At 35.0% G+C, this 19768-nt stretch overlaps 1 protein-coding gene across 1 annotated transcript; it reads right to left on the minus strand.

The window, feature by feature from the left end:
* Nucleotides 1–3161: 3161 nt before the first annotated feature.
* Nucleotides 3162–19535, minus strand: LOC308695556 (cytochrome P450 2K6-like; the record flags this gene model as incomplete). The annotated part of the gene is made up of 11 exons (XM_081373740.1): nt 3162–3742; nt 3844–3985; nt 4069–4253; nt 4718–4859; nt 4933–5112; nt 5310–5470; nt 5548–5697; nt 5889–6051; nt 10256–10364; nt 18087–18220; nt 19407–19535. 11 exons carry the CDS (start codon nt 19533–19535, stop codon nt 3555–3557), a joined length of 1683 nt encoding a protein of 560 aa, XP_081229866.1. The 3' UTR covers nt 3162–3554.
* Between the last annotated feature and the right edge of the window lie 233 nt (nt 19536–19768).

Genomic DNA, 19768 nt, shown 5'->3' on the forward strand with positions numbered 1-19768 from the left:
GTTATAACATAACCAGCACTACCTGATCAACTTTTCTCGTTGTTCATCTAGCTGTTATAACTCAGATACAACAGCCAAACAAAATCTAAAGTTAATGCTTTAAGGGTCGAGAGCCCAACTAAAGCAAACACCGATCACCATAACGGTGTCTTAAAAAAAATATTTTCTCCTTCAGTGATTCTGCTTGTTAACATCAGGTGTCTTCAATAATGCTCAATCATCACTTAATGAATCATTTAATTATATCATTAACTTTAACACTCTTGAGTCTGGAGTCATATAAACTCCCAGGAGAGTTCAATTAACACTGGAGTGTTTGCTGTTGGACCTCAAGGTATATGTATGTAACTTTTTGAGGATCAAAAAGTAGTAAAAGTTACATATATGTACCGTTTCTTTTAAAGGTTAAGGTACAATATTGTACCCTTGAGGGTACAGCCCCAGTGACAAGCCATTGTACCCCTAAAGGTACAATTATGTACTTTATTTTCTGAGAGTGATATGTAGAGCCAGCCCTGATTGGCTGCTTGAATCTCAATTTAAAAGAACATCCAGTTTGTGGTCTTTCTTTCTTTTGGCCATCGGTGGAGAAGAAGTCATAGCACGGTTACTCATGGTTCTTACAGGGCTTTCAACTGAGGAGGTCCTTCAGAAAATATCAGAAGCAGTCATAGAAGTTACCGGCGTCGAGATGAAAGGACATGAAATGGACTTTCAGGCAAATGACACTTACTCAGATGATAATAATTTATATGTCACAGCTAGACATTAAGTTTAAAATGAAATGTTGGAAAATGTGAAAATGAAAAGTATTTAATACATTTTTATTTTACTTCTGCGTGTGTGTAATATATGTCTCATTATAGTCAACGATTGTACCCTGTCAAAGCCAATTTTGTACCATTTTTGAAGGGTCCATTTTTGTACTGTTAAATAAAGGTACAAAATTGTCACCACAGGTACAAGACTGGTCTCTTAAGGTACAAATCACAAGGGTACAAATATGTACCCTATGCCAAGGGTACAATATTGTACCCTTGAGGGTACAGCCCCAGTGACAAGCCATTGTACCCCTAAAGGTACAATTATGTACTTTATTTTCTGAGAGTGTAAGGTACACACTGTGCTGTAATTTGCGAACGTTTTGTAGAGAAATGAAAACAGGTCACACCACAACCATTATTTGCACTTGCACAAATGCTCCCAAATATATTTTTAGGTCACACAGATAAAATTTCAGGAGCATATGCGACCAAAATGGCCACAATTTCGAGCCTTGATTGTATTTGTTTTAAATATCACCGTATTGCGATACACCAGAAGAAATCGTACCATTTCTAATGCGGTTAGCTAACAGGAAACATTCTCATAACTTTGGCTAACGTTCTGGTAAGGCAAGTTCTGAACATTAATGTTAATGTTATCTGGTCTTCAAAAATGTTCTCTAAATGTTTGCACAAAAATGTTATCTATACATTGTTTGTAGAAGTTAAATGTTGTTGTATTACAAATTTATAAAATGTTACATCTAGGTTCCAATACAATAGTATATAAACTGAGAAAGTTCTGTACCTTGTGTTTTACATTTTGAGGCATAGATGATGAGATTCAGAGAAGATTAAGTCAAGCAACCCAGGTGTCTGACATTAACCTTTTGTCTTTATGCACCTCCTGAACAGTGTCATTGTCCCAAGTTAATGATAATGTGAAGGTATGGGTGATACTGTCAGGCTGATTGGATTAGCATCTATGCATTTGAATGACACTGTTATGCAGATGAGATCAGGTAACGAGCTGACTCTTGTACTTAATTTACATGCCACCTCTATGTAAATCCCTTGAAAGGTATATAAACTACAATGTAAAGTCCCCCTAGTTAGACTTGATGACTGCAGTTACTGACAGCTTGTGTTCTCAACAAAGAATCTTGCTGAAGATACAACCAAGTCTCCTGGTCTTCGCTTCTGAGTTTCCTACAATGTCCTCATAATGTTGAGAGAAAACTTTCTTAGAACAATATTCTTGAAACATCCTTTAGACATTTAGATTGACAACTAACTTCAAAGGAATACAGTTGTGTTTGCTGTTTTAAAAGAACATCCTTGGAACATGGGAAAGTTTTGAAGCCTGTCCCATAGTTATTGTACTTTTCTCTTAAATGTATGTAAAGTTTTTGCAAGTGTTAGAATTAAACAATGTTCATGAAATCATCACATATTAGTATTTAATGAATGTTCTCTCACATAAAATATTCTTTGAACTACATTCCTCAAATGTCCTTTAAATATGAAGGATCAGTCACTTTCTAGTTTAAAATGGCTTAAGGTTGGATGGTAAAATCATTAACAGAGTAAAATCATTAACAGAGCTTATACAGAGTTATCTCGACGGACTTCACAAAGTCAGTCAAGGTTGCCAACAAGTCGCAACAGAGTGGGCCGTGGGAGTGCATAATCAGGCATAGCTGTCCTCTGAGGGTGGAGAGCCAGCTTTTTGGTACCAACCAGGTATATCTGAACTTTTATCTGATCAAGTATATCAGAGTGAAAATAACTTGTTTTATTTTAGTACATGTGACTGATTTTTTTTTCTTCTTGATTTTACAGTAAACTACTGGCAACAGTGATTTTTTTTTTTATTATTGTTTCTCTGTCCTTCAGTGATTCTGATTGTTAACAGCAGGTGTTCATTAGTGTCTGAATTCACTCATTTGTTTTCACTCAATCGCATGGACTATCTTAGTAAACTAATGTACACTGTAAAATATTTGGCAAATCTCCAAAAATGTTAGGTAATAAGTTACTATTTTAAGTTAAGGAATTCAAAGTTTAATTAAGCAGAATTTGCTGATTTTTATTTTGTACATTCATTTTAACTACTCTTAACTTAGAATATTTAAGAAAGTTAATTCATACATTCAATTAAAAATTATCATGTAATCTCAATTAAAATATTTGTAATAGTGGAAACTCGGCTATAGCTTTAACTAGCTAATTCAGTGAACGCTAACATATTGATTGACAAAGCAAAACTTTGATATCATTAGCATAGCATAGCAATTGCTGAATGAGTAAAGAAATATAAAACATTAATACCTGTTCTTAAACCAAGCTCATGTAGGGAATAGTAAATAAATATAACACAGAATGCTACGGTATATTACTGTTTTAATGGAAAATATTATTTTATTGTCAGAATTTGGCTTTTTTTTTTTTTTACAGGTTTTAAAAGGTTTTTACAGTGCAATCTGTATCTGTTGGTTAAAGAAACCATCTAGTCAATATTTCCACAGTGCTTCCATAAGTGCAATTTAAATGCTAACTTCTTCCTCAGGTGTAAGCATTAATAACAACATTTGATTAATTTTAGTGTGATAAGTACATTTACATATTAAACATATTCTTAAATACACTTCTTACATAAGAAGAGCAAAGGCACTATAAAGGAAGCATTGAATAAACACTGAATGTATTTCCAATGGAAACCTAAATTAATAAAAGCAAATATATCATTTATCAAAAAAGACAAATGTCCAATAAAAGCTCATATTAACTTTAAGACCGCTTCACTGCACACAGTTTGTATGGGGCTGGGTTCAGGGTGAAGCCCACGACTGGTGTGAGATCCAGATCATCTTCAGACACTCCAGGAGGAGGAGTGAAGCGGAAATGCTGAAGGAGGGTGGTGAAGAACAGGAAGAGCTCCATCCTGGCCAAACTCTCTCCAGGACAAACCCTGCGGCCTGACAAAAACAATAAGCAAAGTATTAACAAAAATCATCTGTGATGGCACAATATAATTAGTCTGTATAATAAATTATAACTAATTTGAAGTCCACTGCACCTGCAGAGAAGGGCAAGAAAGCGTCCTTTTTGACAAACTGGCCCTGCTTATTTAGGAAGTGTCTTGGGTTGAAGCTGTCAGGAGTTTCCCACTCATTTTCATCCCTCAATACAGATACCAGTAGTGCGAACACACTGGTACCCTGCATAAAACAACACAAATGATTAGTGATAAATGGAGAAAACACATAATCAAGAACACAGCATGCTCTTATTGGAGCCAGACCTTCTTGATGAGAAATCCATTCAGATGAACATCACAGGTGGTCTGACGGGGGGAACCAAGGGGTACTATGTTTGCAAATCTCTGCGTTTCATGGATCACAGCGTCTGTATACGGTAAGTTCTTCTTATCTTCCACCACTGGCTGACGTCCACCAATCTCTCGGTCAATCTCGTCTTGGACCTCGGCTTAGTTAAATTCACAAGAAAGACCGCAGTATGAAAGTATATAGCAGCATTAATGAATACTTGTTTGACACTTTGCATGGTTTAAAATTAGATTTGGAAACGTGTAGAATTCAAATTGTTAAAAGATAATGCATAGTCCTGGTTTTGACGACTATGATCGAGGACTCTTTGTTCACTGTAAACAATGATTTTTTTCCCTTTGAAGTAGTAAATAAAAGAAAGCAATGAGAATTGTTTCAATAATAGTTTTCAAATGTTTGCATTAAGATGGGCAGGAAAGATGTGGAAAGAATTTCCATATATTTGTGATCAGTATATTAAATTATTTAAATATATAGAAAAATATATGAAATAATATAATGCGCTAATATATTAAAATATATTGCATAATACTTAATCATATGGACATATATTTTCATTTCGTAAGGGAAGACTTTATGAACAAATGTTATTTGCAGTCATACCTTGTATTTCAGGGTATTTGGCCATGAGTAGAAGACTCCAGCGTAGTGTTGTGGCCGTAGTGTCAGTACCAGCACCAAACAGGTTGTTTATTGTACATTGTAAATTCATTGAATGGTACAAAGAGTCTGTTTTGCCAGATTCCTGCAGAAGTCATGACAATGAAAGTCAAAAATGGTAATTACAAATCTATTTGATTTTAAAAGATAGACACTACCTCGTCCTTCTGCTGTCGTATAAGGAAAGAATCAGCGATTCCTCTGGGCTCCTGAGGGTTCAGAGTCTTCTTCAGACCATTTAATAGTTCCTCACTTTGTTTGAATGTTTCTCTGACATTATTCACAATACGTTGCTGATTCACCACAAAAGGACGGAGCCAAGGAAACATGTTGTAGAGCTGCAAACAAGCAGAATTGCAAAGAATCAGAATGTAGCATTGTACACTGTACACACACCTTGACATATACTCCAAAGTCATGCATTATAAACAATAAATCTTAATTGATTAATTGAAATCTTAATTAATTCTTGAATAATTAAAAATAACAATCCGTGTATGAATTATTGGTGGATTGAACAGGAATGTCTGGGTACCTGAACTGAAGCTGATCCAGTCATCTTCATGTTTTCGTAAGCTCGTTTGACCATGTGATGTAACTTAGTGTTGCTGTACTCAAATCTGGTGCTGTAGATAATGGCAGAGATAACGTTCGAAACAGCCATGGCCATTGGCAGAGTTGTATCAAATGGTTTTCCTGCACATGGGCGAACAAGATGTTAATCAAATCAGTTTCATCCATCATGATCTTGTCCTTGTGGTTAACAATCTTACCTTCAAACTTCCCAAATTCCTCTTTTAAATATTGTGTTTCTTCAATGATAATCTCTTCACTTCTTTTCTTTCCCATTCCAAAATCTCGCAGGTTTGTGAGAGCAAAGCGTCTCATTTCTCTCCAGTTTTCACCATTGGCAAACACAATCCCTGCAGAGAAAATAATTTACCCATTACTCCAAAGTGGACCTCACATTTCTAACTTGAATACAAAGAGATTATTTATTTTTATTTGCAACTTTATTTACAAGACAAGTCTAAGTTCTGAATTAATTTGACATTTATATCGACAACAAAAAAAATGTGTTTATAAATTAGCATCTGAAGATGTGAAGCCTTACCATATCCCTGGTTGAAATCATGGAATATGGGTGTAATATATCGGTCTCCAAACTCCTCGGAAAGGTTCACTAGTGCGTGTTTGATGACCTTGTATCCTGACAATATTACCACTTTTTTGGGGCCCAAGTGCACTGTGTAAACTGACCCATATTGTTTTGACAGCTGCAAGAGAGAAAAGAATAAGAAAAGCCATAAATGGCTATTGAATCTTTCTATCTATCCATCTATCCATCCATATCTATCTACTGGCATCCATCTATGGGCATGTAGGACAACACATCCATAACATGCCCTCACTGGTCACACATTACCCATAACTATTAGCCTAGTGGGAACAGTGACCTACATTTGAATGAACACATAATCTGTCTGTCTGTCTGACTGTCTATCTTGGCACACAGCAAAATTCCCAGAGTTAAATTAGCTTTGCTCAGAGAACATTTGGACCCACGCTAAAGAGTGTTAAAGTAAATGAGATAATTAAGGAATTAATTAAGTGATGATTGAACATTAGTGATGCACACCTGCTGTTAACAAGCAGAATCACAGAAGGAAAGAAAAACAAAATAACTACAACTGACTTCCAGCCACAGCCTCAGATGAAATCAACTGGAGATAAAAGATGATAAATCTCTCAAGATCTCAGCAGACGAGGATTAAACAACTCCACAAACAGCATTACCAGCTTCACTTATAGTTAATCAATTATTAATTGACTTTATTTCTGTCAGACATCTACAAAAGTTCTTTTTGACAATTAACATTAATTAATTTAGGTGTTGATGTTTTATAGAATATGTTTGGCCAACATTATGGTGATCAGTGTTTCCTTTATGATGCTGAAACCTAGATCAACTGATCATCTTAGTTTCTGGCTTTCTTCACAACAAATTATGTGTATTGGTAAACACTGTTACAAAGACCACAAACTCACATCAAAATCCAAGTCAAACTGCCCAACTAAAGGAACCACCCATCATCATCCCTGACCACGTGACCACCATCACGTCTCCCTAGTCAAACATTACCACTGACTTTTACCCTAGTGATTGTTAGAACTAGGTGACCTACATTTTGTCATTTGTAAACACAGTAAGCCTGCCAGTGAATTCCTACTTGGCATGTGTAGTAATAAAGCAATAAGCAATGAGAGGAAAGGCCCTATTGATAATTTAGTCAGTAGGGCATTGTCCTTGAGCCATGATATTACACTATCCCCCGGTTTCACAGATAAGGCTTAAGCCTAAAAAAATGCATGTTTGAGATGGTTTAACTGAAAGATACTTGCACTGACACATCTTCCCAGCTAACAGACTTTTGTTATAAGAACGTTCTCCAAATATTCAGTGTTGGTTCTGGGAACGTGAAAAATGTCCAGTTTTCTTGACGTTAGAGGAATGTGTTTTAAAAGTGTAATGTTCCTCAAACGTTCTTTCAACTTAATTTTGATTTAATATTCAACATTATAGGAACGTTGATTACTAACATTCCAAGAACATAAAAATATCCAGTTTCCTTAATGTTACTAGAATGTTATTTAAAGGTTAGTGTGATGTTCCTGAAACATTCTTTCAATCATCTTTCTAAAGAGTAATAAGAACACAAACTACAGCTTTATTCAGACACAGCTTTAGATAAACTGAAGATAAAAGACATTAACTCTCTGATTAAACAACTCCACAAACAGCATTACCAGCTTCACTTATTACTAACCAGACTGACTTTATTTCTGTCACACGTCTACAGAAGATCTTATTGAGAATTAACAGAGATTTAGCTGTTGATGTCTTATTGAAAATTATTTTGTTTGAGGTCACCATCATGGGGATCAGTGTTTGCTTCAGTTGGGCTCTTGACCCTTGACTTTCATTAGGTTTGTGCTTTATCGGCAATTGCAGGCGTTCATGGAGAACATTTCTGCATTGATAAAGCAGATCAACTTGTCTGTTTTAATAACAGACAAAGGACTGCAGTTAGACAATTGCATTCACTGTGCTTTGAATTGATTTATTCACTTTTGGAACTTAAAAGTAAAAAAGAAGGTGATGAACTCCACTGATGTGATAAAAATTATTTGTAATTGAACAAATTGATGTAAGATTGTCCAAAAGTTACAAATGACACACTTAGACATCAGTACTCATCATACAAACCTCAACAATGGTGACAATCAATAAAAATATTCAAATGCATAATTTATTCATGTCGCAATGCATATAAATGATTCAAAGCAAGAGAACTATAACAAATTCAGTGTTTTATATTTAAGATCACAGAAATCAACATTCAGCAGTTATTATAACAGACATGTTGATCTGCTTTATCAATGCAGAAATGTTCTCCATGAACACCTACAATTGCTGATAAAGCACAAACTCAAAGATAGTCAAGGGTCAAGAGCTCAACTAAAGCAAACACTGATCCCCATGATGGTGACCTCAAAAGAAACATTTTCAAGAAGACAACATCTAAACCTCTGTTAATTCTCAATAAGAACTTCTGTAGACATGTGACAGAAATAAAGTCAGTCTGGTTAGTAATAAGTGAAGCTGGTAATGCTGTTAGTGAAGTTGTTCAATCAGATCTTGAGAGATTTAATGTCTTTTATCTTCAGTTCAAGGCTGTGTCTGAATAAAGCTGTAGTTTGTGTTCTTATTACTCTTTACAAAGATGATTGAAAGGATGTTTCAGGAACATCACACTAACCTTTAAATAACATTCTAGTAACATTAAGGAAACTGGACATTTTTATGTTCTTGGAATGTTAGAAATCAACGTTCCTAGAATGTGGAATTTTAAATCAAAATGAAGGTGAAAGAACGTTTGAGGAACATTACACTTTTAAAACACATTCCTCTAACATCAAGAAAACTGGACATTTTTCACGTTCCCAGAACCAACACTGAATATTTGGAGAACGTTCTTATAACAAAAGTCTGTTAGCTGGGTTAAAATGTGTCACTGTCATTGTTTTGACTCAAGATGCACTCCAGTAATGTTTTTTTTTTTTTTTTTTTTCTGAGGAATGTTTATAAAAGGAACTTAAATGCACTAATTAAACTAAGGCCTAATCCTAGCTCAGAATGATTACACTAATCATCCATCCATCTGGATAATGTCTTGTTTGTCTGTCCTACCCACTCACACATTAACCCAGTCACAAGCTTGATCTAAATCTGGTTTTATAGGTGTGCAGTCACAGGGCTTCTATCATCAATGAGGTGAAATTCTTAACACAATAAAATCCAGATTAGACTCTGAACGAGACCAGTGAATGAGATAATAAAAATAAAGGCAACATTGTATTATCACATTTTCTCTGACTGTTCTTGCCATGACAAACACAGCTACAACAGACAGAGAGAAACTAATGTTAAAAATCAAGTCAAAGCGTTTTGAAAACGGTTTCCCATGTGGATAAATTTGCTAAGGTTTTCACGTTATAGTGTCCTCTTGTTACCTCCTGTGTGTATATATATACACCCCTTGTTCTGTCCAGTTTTTTGTTGGTTCTTGTTAATGTATTGTTTGTTTTGCATTTATCCAGTGTTCTTCTTAGAATTTGCATAGTTAATAATGTCTGTTGAATCTACTTCGTTACACAATCAAGTGTAAAGAGTCCCAACTAAATTTGACTAACTTTAGAATTCAAACCAATGATGGCATACAGACATCATCACAAGTGGTTATTAGTATTACACAAATCATCACAATATAAAATTGTCTTCATGAAAAATGAATGGTTCCTTACGACAGACTCAAGGATGATATAATTTCAAAGCCTTTGTGTGTATGACTTTTCCTAAAAGGAATAAAAAATAGATTTTAAATTAGAGGTCATTGTAAAATTTGGATAACCGTGAATGGTTCTAGTTTTTTGAAGATTTACCCAGTAGACGAAGTAATACTGCAGAAAATGAACAGGCACATCGTTTTTTACAAAGTGACATCGCCAACTACTTGTCTGGCATGCAGATTACAGCGTTATTGGTCGTTTTCACGGATCCATATGAACAGGGATCGTTTTGATAACATTGTCATCTGTATAAAGAAAAAAACACTTCTGTTTTTAGCACATTGTTGTCGTGTAAACGTACGCTTAGACTGCTTCAGTGTTATTTTTAACACCCTGCTGGTGGTTACCATATAAACACAAAGCAGTGTTAATTTAACACTGGCTATTTTGCTATGAATAAGGGAACAATCTAGCACACATTATATGAAATTAGGTCAGACAATAATGACAGGGAACACAGGCAATTGGGAACAGGGAAAAAAGAACAAAAACACAATGAAACTAAAAAAAAAAAATAGAACTATGTTACAGTAGAAGGTAAAATCATCTGATTTAAATATGTTTGCTCACCTCCCACAGGCTCAAGTAGGTTTTCTTGAGGTTCAGCATGTGCAGGTTCCCCAGCAGTGGCAGTGGTTTGGGTCCTGGAGGATATTTTCCCTCATCCCGAGAGCTTGAACTGATGGAAAAGAGAAAAATAATCAAAAACAACAGTAGGGCAAGTATTGTACCTGTGCCCTGCGAGAGTAACACTTCTGTTAAAGCCATAGTCAGAAATATTGTTTAGGTTTAATGTTGGTTGTAGTCTTGCTCTTATGTACTCTGTAGGTATAGGAGGAGAGGTATGGGAGGGGCCATAAGGAGGGTAACCTTTAATCAAAATTGCACAACTGTCACAAATAAGATGGATAAATAAATAAATAAATAAATAAATAAATAAGCAAACCCAATTTAATATTGCAAACAGTGCTGCTTTCTTGAATTTGCATCAATAAATCCAGGCACAGAAAAGGATATTTTACCAGTCTTTTCACTGTAAGAATAACAGCCATTGTCTTCTTTTATTTCCCATGTAGAACAGCTTTAACAATCAGAACTTTGTTTTACAGCATATACAGACATAATTAAAAAGAAGTATTTAAAGAAATATAATAATATTTAAAAGACACTGAACTTCAATCTTCCACAAGACAATTTAAACACCAACCTGAATTTATGGGACAACTACAACATAGTTTAAATATTAACAGTTGAACTGTTTCAATAGAACATTTTGTCCCTCATGCCTCATTTATCACTTTTGTATGACCTGTTTATCCCAGTATAAATGTTTACTATGAATAAATAAGTCCCTGCTGGAAAAACAAATCAAAACACAAGCCTAATCAGATTTGCTGTGTGCAGAACTATCCCCTATTGATTTATGCTCATTTCTTTCTGAAAAAAAGAAAGAAAATTATATATATATATATATATATATATATATATATATATATATATATATATATATATATATATATATATATATATATATATATATATATATATATATATATATATATATATATTATCTGCAAAATGTGTTAGGTATTTGAAAGGGACTCAAATAGAGTGTGAGAAAAATAATCTGATCTGAAGTATGGTTTCCACTCATGCAACAAAATCAATACTTTGTGTTATATTAAAGGCATCCCAGATAGCAACATTGTTTTGGCCCAGATCTGACCCACATCTGCACTCAAAAAAAATTTTTTGGCTAAAAATAAGATTTATGTATTTGAATTGCATAACAAATTCCCATGCATTTGGATTACATAGTTTTAACATAAACCAATCAATAATCTGAATGTGATTCATATTTTTAAGTCATATCTAAATGAAACAGATAAGATTTATGTAATTGTATTAATAAACTGAATGTGATTTATATTTGTCAGTCGTATGTAAATGAAACAGGTAAGATTTATGTAATAGTACACAGAAAAACGCCCATGTTAAATTAACACTGCTCAGGGTTCATATGTGTGCACACTACAGAGGTAAAGCGGTCTTGAAGTTAATGAGATAATTAACTGATGATTGAGCATTAATTATGAACACCTGCTGTTAACAAGCAGAATCACTGAAAGAAAGAGAAACACAAGAACTACAACTGACTTCAGCCACAGCTAAAAGAAGACATTAAATCTGTGAAGATCTCAGCAGAGGAGGATTAAACAACTCCACAAACAGAATTACCAGCTTCACTTATTACTAACCAGACTGACTTTATTTAATTTCCGTTTGAATGAAAACAGTAGGTGTATTTTAAAGTCACCATGATGGTGGTTAGCATTTGCTTTAGTTGGACTCGTGACCATTGACTCTTTAATATAATATTTTCTCTGGCTGCTATAATTATGTGTTTATAAAATTTTACAGCATGAAATCTATCAAACAATATACTTTTTTTTATATAGTTAGTGCACAAAAACCTTTAATCTATAGCATTACTTAGACTCACACAGACATCAAGAAACAGCATATGAATCTCAACAATGGTGACAAAAGATACAAAAAATCCTGATGCATAATTTATTAATGCCGCAATGCATTCTGGGAGATATGGGTGAGTTTTGATTGGTTGTACCCAGCATGCACTGCAGCATGAAGCATTTCATTGATTGTCACCATTGTTGAGAGTCATACACTGATTCTTGATGTCCAAGTAATAATGTAGAAGAGAAAGTTTAATGCACTAAATGTTTTTAAAATTCTTTATATTATTTGATTAACTGTTGGATCTAATGCTGTCAGGTCACACAGCTACTATAACAATTAAAACAAAATCACATAACCCCAATAATCAAAGCATTAGACACTGAAAAAGATAAGTGATTCAGGCAACAATATGATGATTACACCTAGGGCTGTGCAATATATATCGTGAGATTGTTATGCGCATCTCGTCAGTAAAGCCGGTTCCTTGATTAGTAGTAAATCACCATCACCTGCTTTCAGATGGAGCGGCATTTACTACAAAGAGCCGTAGTTAACTGACAAGCTGAGCCATATCGCATTAATATCGCGGACGTATCGCCAGCGATAATTAATGCGATATGGCTCAGCTTGTCAGTTAACTACGGCTCTTTGTACACAGCAAAAACTCCAGTGTTAAATTAACACTCCTGGGAGTTAGGGATGGGCGATATATCGCATGCGATTGTTATGCGCATCTCATCAGTAAAGCCGGTTCCTTGATTAGTAGTAAATCACCATCACCTGCTTTCAGATGGAGCGGCATTTACTACAAAGAGCCGTAGTTAACTGACAAGCTGAGCCAAATCACATCAATATCGCGGACGTATCGGCAGCAATAATTAATGCGATATGGCTCAGCTTGTCAGTTAACTACGGCTCTTTGTACACAGCAAAAACTCCAGTAAATTAACACTGCTGGGAGTGTATGAGTCCACACTCAAGAGTGTTAAAGTTAATGAGATAATTAAGTGATTAATTTAGTGATGATTGAGCATTATTGAAGACACCTGATGTTAACAAGTAGAATCGCTGAAGGAGAAAATCTCAAATTGTAAGATACCATTGTGGTGATTGGTGTTTGCTTTAGTTGGGCTCTAGACCATTATGTGTGTACTTTAGATTTTGTTTGGCTGTTGTATCTGAATTGTAACTGCCAGTTGAACAAAGAAAAAAGTGATCTGTTGCTGTTGGTTACATTATAACATTCATCATTTGACCTTGATCACTGAACTCATTAAGATCCTTCATTCTGACTTCGATTTATGTTGTTGGTTAGAGAATCTGCATAAATGGCCAGAATTTTTTATATAATTTAAAGGATTTCTTAAAAGTTGTTTTTTTTTTAAAATCGTTCGTTAGACACACACAGATGTCAAGATTCAGTCTATGCATCTCAACAATGGTGACGAGCAGAATATTCAATTAGGAAAAGTAAATTACATAGACAATTCAGATCATAATTTATTCATACCGCAATGCATGATGGGAGCCATTAATGAGTTGTGATTGGTGGCAGCCACTGCAACATGCTTTATTATTGTCACCATTGTTGAGATTCACAGGCTGATTATTGATGTCTGTGTTTTAAATGAATTTATCTAAATGTCTTTTGATCAGAACAATGTTTATTAAATATTTTGAATTATAAGTAAAATACTGATAATCATAGGCTGAAAAATCACTAAACTGCTGCTAAAAAGTTAAACCAAACTATCTCAATAAGTTTCATTTTTCAGATCACAGCATGATTATGTCAACACATAACCAACACTATAAGATAACATTTTACTTTGTTCATTTAACTGTTATAAATCAATAACAGCAGACAAACAACAGTAAATATTAAAGTAAACATATAATGGTCTAGAGCCCAACTAAAGCAAACACCCATCACCTTAATGGTAACTTACAATTTGTGATTTTCTCCTTCAGTGATTCTGCTTGTTAACATCAGGTGTCTTCAATAATGCTCAATAGTCACTTAATTAATCACTTAATTATCTCATTAACTTTAACACTCTTGAGTGTGGACTCATATACACTCCCAGCCCCAGGAGTGTTAATTTAACACCGCTCCATCTGAAAGCAGGTGAAGGTGATTTACTACTAATCAAGGAACCGGCTTTACTGATGAGATGCGCATAACAATCGCATGCGATATATCGCCCATCCCTACTGGGAGTGTATGAGTCCACACTCAAGAGTGTTTAAGTTAATGAGATAATTAAGTGATTAATTTAGTGATGATTGAACATTATTGAAGACACCTGATGTTAACAAGCAGAATCACTGAGTTACCGTTATGACGATCAATGGTTGCTTTAGTTGGACTCTTGACCCATATATTATTAACTTTAGATTTTGTTTGTCTGTTGTTTCTGAATTATAATCACCAGTTGAACAAAGAGAAAAGTGATCTGATGGTGTTGGTTATATTATGACAATCATCATTTGAACTTGATCACTGAACTCATTAAAATCCTTCTTTCTGGCTTCGATTTATGTTGTTGGTTACAGCATAACTGTGAATCTGCATAATTTTTTATATAATATAAAGGATTTCTTAAAAGTTGTTTAAAAAAAAATCATTATTGGAGGCACACACAGATGTCAAGATTCAGTCTATGCATCTCAACAATGGTGAGGAGCAGAATATTCCATTAGGAAAAGTAAATTACATAGACAATTCAGATCATAATTTATTCATACCGCAATGCATGATGGGAGCCATTAATGAGTTGTGATTGGTGGTAGCCACTGCAACATGCTTTATTATTGTCACCATTGTTGAGATTCACAGGCTGATTATTGATGTCTGTGTTTTAAATTAATTTATTTGAATGTCTTTTGATCAGAACAATGTTTATTAAATATTTAGAATTATAAGTAAAGTAATGATAATCATAGGCTGAAGAATCACTAAACTGCTGCTAACAAGTTAAACCAAACTATCTCAATAAGTTTCCTTTTTGAGATCACAGCATGAATATGTCAAAACATAACCAACACTATAAGATAACATTTTACTTTGTTCATTTAACTGTTATAAATCAATAACAGCAGACAAACAACAGTAAATATTAAAGTAAACATACAATGGTCTAGAGCCCAACTAAAGCAAACACCCATCACCTTAATGGTAACTTACAATTTATGATTTTCTTCTTCAGTGATTCTGCTTGTTAACATCAGGTCGTCCCCTTGGAATTATAAGGTTCTATCTGCGTTCTGAGCAGTTTTGAGATATTGAGCTTCAAAGTTTTTGCATTACATATAGGAAAATGTATATGGGGAACAAGTTTCTTTCAAACATGAAAATGTAAGAACTGATTTTCCTGCTAAAACAAAACGCACCCTACAATAACGCCATAAAATGCCCCCTGACAGCAGATAGCAAAGACAGAGCACAGAACCTTGTCCTGCCCAAACGTATCTCCTTGTCTCTTTGTTTGACTTCAACTCATCCCCCCTCTCCCTCCTCTTCTCCCTCCTCAAGGCACTGAAAGTTCATTAAGAATGTCTATTTAACACATATGGTGTTTCTTGTGAATGTGTTGTTTTTCCTTTACATGTTTGATGTCATTTTAAAGGGCACAGTGCGACTGGTAAAATGGTCTTAATTTCATTGCAGTCATTGGTTTAATGAGAAAGATTGAGAACTTAGGATAATCTTGTATCTCTCTGGCTGATATCTCTTTACGATATCTCAAGAAACCAGGTGCTACCCCCCTGGGGTACATGGATTGGCCCAACCAACTCTAAACAACATTTGTATAACCCCCTTCTGTTCTGGTCTGGTATTTAAGGCGAGGGAATAGAACACACTTTGGGAATCTTTTACCGGGATCATCCCCCACACAGTAATGCATGGCAGTATTTTCCTGTTGGAAAATCCTGACACATTACTGTGTGTCTTTGTCAGGAAAACATTACTTACTTTTAGAGTAATCTTTGAGTAAATGATGTTATGTCTTTTTGAATTGGCTTTTAATAATTTACTTCTGTAATTGGCATGATACATTTTTACCTGACAAATAAATGTTAACCTTGATTTATTCTGCATTCTTCTGAAATCATTATTTCCAGTAGATTAATGTGTAGTCTGGTGTTTCCGCAAATCTTTGTCCAGGATAGATCAAACTGAAGGCAATTTGAATGGACCATGGGGCACATCTTAGGAGACCTTCTGATTTCTGACTATTCCCTGACTTAGCATGTTGTATGCTACAAATATTATATAAATTACACCTATGGGTCTGTAGTGTGCGACCGCATAGGGTAAAATATTTGTACTACACCCTCTGACTATTTCAGGACTGGCAAGTTTGTGATCGTGAGCGCGCAGTCGCGACGTGACGTCTCAAAGCGACACTAGGTCCGTAATGAACGAATATTGAAAGTATGGGATAATCAGAATAATCAAAGATCTAAATTAATTCATAATCAATATTTATGAGTATTTTCTAATCAGAAATACGATCTAAATTTGATTATCATTTGAAATTGGAGTCAGATTACGCATAGAGCTGAAGTAATACTAAAACTAGGTTCCAATAAATTAAGTGAACTTCACTGGATCGCTGAAAAGACATACACGCTTTAAACCTTCGCCAGGCCGTTGGATTCCGTCGTTGGGCCAATGGATGGTCCTTACAAAGTGGTGACCCCGACGTGATTCTCCAGGTTGCGAGTGTCTTTTCAGCGAAATATTGGGACTTGCAACAAATAAGAGAAGTAAGATGTCCTTCTCTTTCTTCAGCCGTTTGGTAAGTCAATTCTCTTTTGCCTTTTAGAAGTGTTGAGGGAAAATTCAGACGCACCTCACATAGACACATTTGTAGAATGGGTCGGCATACCCAGTTAGACCGGAGAACGCAAAATCCGGTGGGGCTTGAGAATTAGATAAAACCACATATCAGGGACATGATAGCGGCAGCGTAGATGAGAAAAGATATCCCTTGCTTTAACTTTAAATACCTCCTTGTTTGTCTAAGCAACAAGTGATGAAACCTAAATTGGAATAACATCATCCAAATTTTATTCTGGTACTCAACAGAGGGTTGAAAACTAAAAACTTAAATTCTGAGGTAATGTCGTTACATTTAATTATTTGTTTTGTTGCAACAACATTGCAACATTGGAAATAAGAAAATGGTCACGCTAACTTGTGAAAAAATCTTGTGATTTGATGAGCTAAAAGATAACAAGTAAAATTGTCTCACTTGAATCCTTTGTGTGTGAAGTGTAAAGTTGGACAAAACAGTGCAATGCAATTAGAATATTTCAAAAGAAATTATCTGGGAAAATGATTCCAGTCCTAGAGAACAGCTGCTATGCAGGAGTCCTAGGCTGAAATTTGGAAAAATACGCTAAATTTTAAAACTGATGCATATAATGACAATTATTGTGTTACTAGAGGCTTGTAACCAGGCCTGATAGTGTCAGAGGACATGCACAGCTTGTCCTTATCTTATGAGATAATTTAGACAAAGACCTATATGAATTACATCAAAGTAATCATGGTTCTTTGAAAATCTTTTAATAGTGTCAAAAAGTTCATGACTGATGTCCCGTATATGGTTTAAACAACACCATTTAAGGCTCAGTCTTATAAAACATAGCTTTTAATTTGGTTTTATACCAGACTTTGCAATCACTGCATTATTGTATGCTTTCGAGGTCTCAAAAGAGACTGATAAAAGCAACAAACCATAAAACAATCTTGGCGCCCTCCATGAGACCTGTTTGTCCAACCTTTCTTTCATATTTAAATAAGATTCTTAAAAGAATGCAACTGATAACATCTCAGCCTAAAATAAGATAATTGTGTCCAATTCTAAATTGTAGTCACAAAAATCTTTAAATTGAGCAATGATTTGACCCATGTTTCTCAATGCCTGCAGTCCATTGAATGTTCACAGCATCGAAGCAGCTGTAACTGGTTTCCAGTTTGGGTTGTTGCTGTGTACACAATGCTAATGCCAGCACAGCTGGAGCTGCAGGGCCAATCACCTTCTAAAAGATCAGTGAGAAGATAACAAGTCAGTTTGGACAAATTACTCAGTAGAAACCCCCGAGACCAGTAAATAAAATTGGTTTGATTTATACAATTTTATAAAATATAATTTATATTATGACCAGATTGTAATATATATTATATTGTAATGGCCAAGAATGGCTTTAATCTCGTGATGATTCAGCATTGGGTTGGAAGAGGAAAGAATGTTTTAATGAGAATGAAAAGAATCAGAGTGTAGAAAGATGGTACGTGTATGTAGGGAGCAAGAAGGAGGAACACTACTAGTGTTGGGAGGAATGAGATAATAAATGGTTAGAGAAAGTATTGGTAAGAAAGGAAACTGAAAGGAAGAATGAATCAGAAAGAACTTCTTTACCGTCTATTTGTGCAAAAATCTTTAATGAGAGAAATTACAATGCTCAGTATATACCAACTAAAATGATCAACCTGATTACCATGTCTTAAATATCCATCCAAAGCCACAGGATGATTTAATTTTGATCTAACAGATCTTTAACCCAGTAACAAGGGGAGGTACAAATTTTAATTTTCTCTTGCAACAAAACCACAAACGAAGTGGTGCAAGTGTTATCAAACTCCCCTCTGGGAGCTTCAGCTCACATGGAATCTGATCTGGGAAGGTATTTTACTGAACATTTAAGAACAGTTGTGTGAAATGTAAACATCAGGCAGAAAATCTACAGTCTTTATGGACCACAGAGATCCAAATGGTCAAGAGTTGAATGGCACCATAAATTCCAAAGGCTAAAACAAACAAGCACAGCACCACACCTGGTGATCTAATCGCTCTAAACACAGATCTGGCTAGTGTAAATAAACAGCATCATGTAAAGAGATTTCCCTAGCAGACCTGAGGGTCCTAATGCTCACAACACAGCAGACTGTGTGAGTTTAGATGCAATAACAGTAAGATCTGACCATTATCACTGTTTAATTGACCTTTTCTTTGCAAACACATGATCATGAGAATGATACATGTCTTTGTAAACAAAAACAAATTTTCTTCTAATGGCATAAAATCTTAACAGATCAAAGCCATCAGTAACAACTGTCTGGCTAAGGCCATCAAATAAATATTGAGATAGATCATCTATCTAAATGCAATTTGTATAAAGGCTCAAGATTAAACTGTGTTTTCCTCTCTAGGTCTATTTCCCTTACAGGCTGACAATTGACTTTCTTCAGAACCAGACTCCGCAAGGGTCTGGTCTCGCCTGCCTTAAGCAGGACACACAACTTTACATTAGGAGATGGGGGTGGAGAAACTTCAAGGGGCCGCTCACACCTCATAACACTACAAAAGCAGCTCCTGTATGTGGCCTCCCAGTTTAGAACTGGAACTAAATTATGCAACACAAATTATAAAACGCCACCCATCTCCTATACACAAATATACACAATACACACCATCACTATGGCAATCTTAGAACATCTCTACCTGGCATAGATCATAAGACTATCCAGGCCAAAATTATTCACATCATGCAATACATCATTTACCTTCATACATATTCACCTTTTTC

The sequence above is a fragment of the Scardinius erythrophthalmus genome (genome assembly GCF_964197995.2).
Source record: "Scardinius erythrophthalmus genome assembly, chromosome: 1".
NCBI lineage: Eukaryota > Metazoa > Chordata > Actinopteri > Cypriniformes > Leuciscidae > Scardinius > Scardinius erythrophthalmus.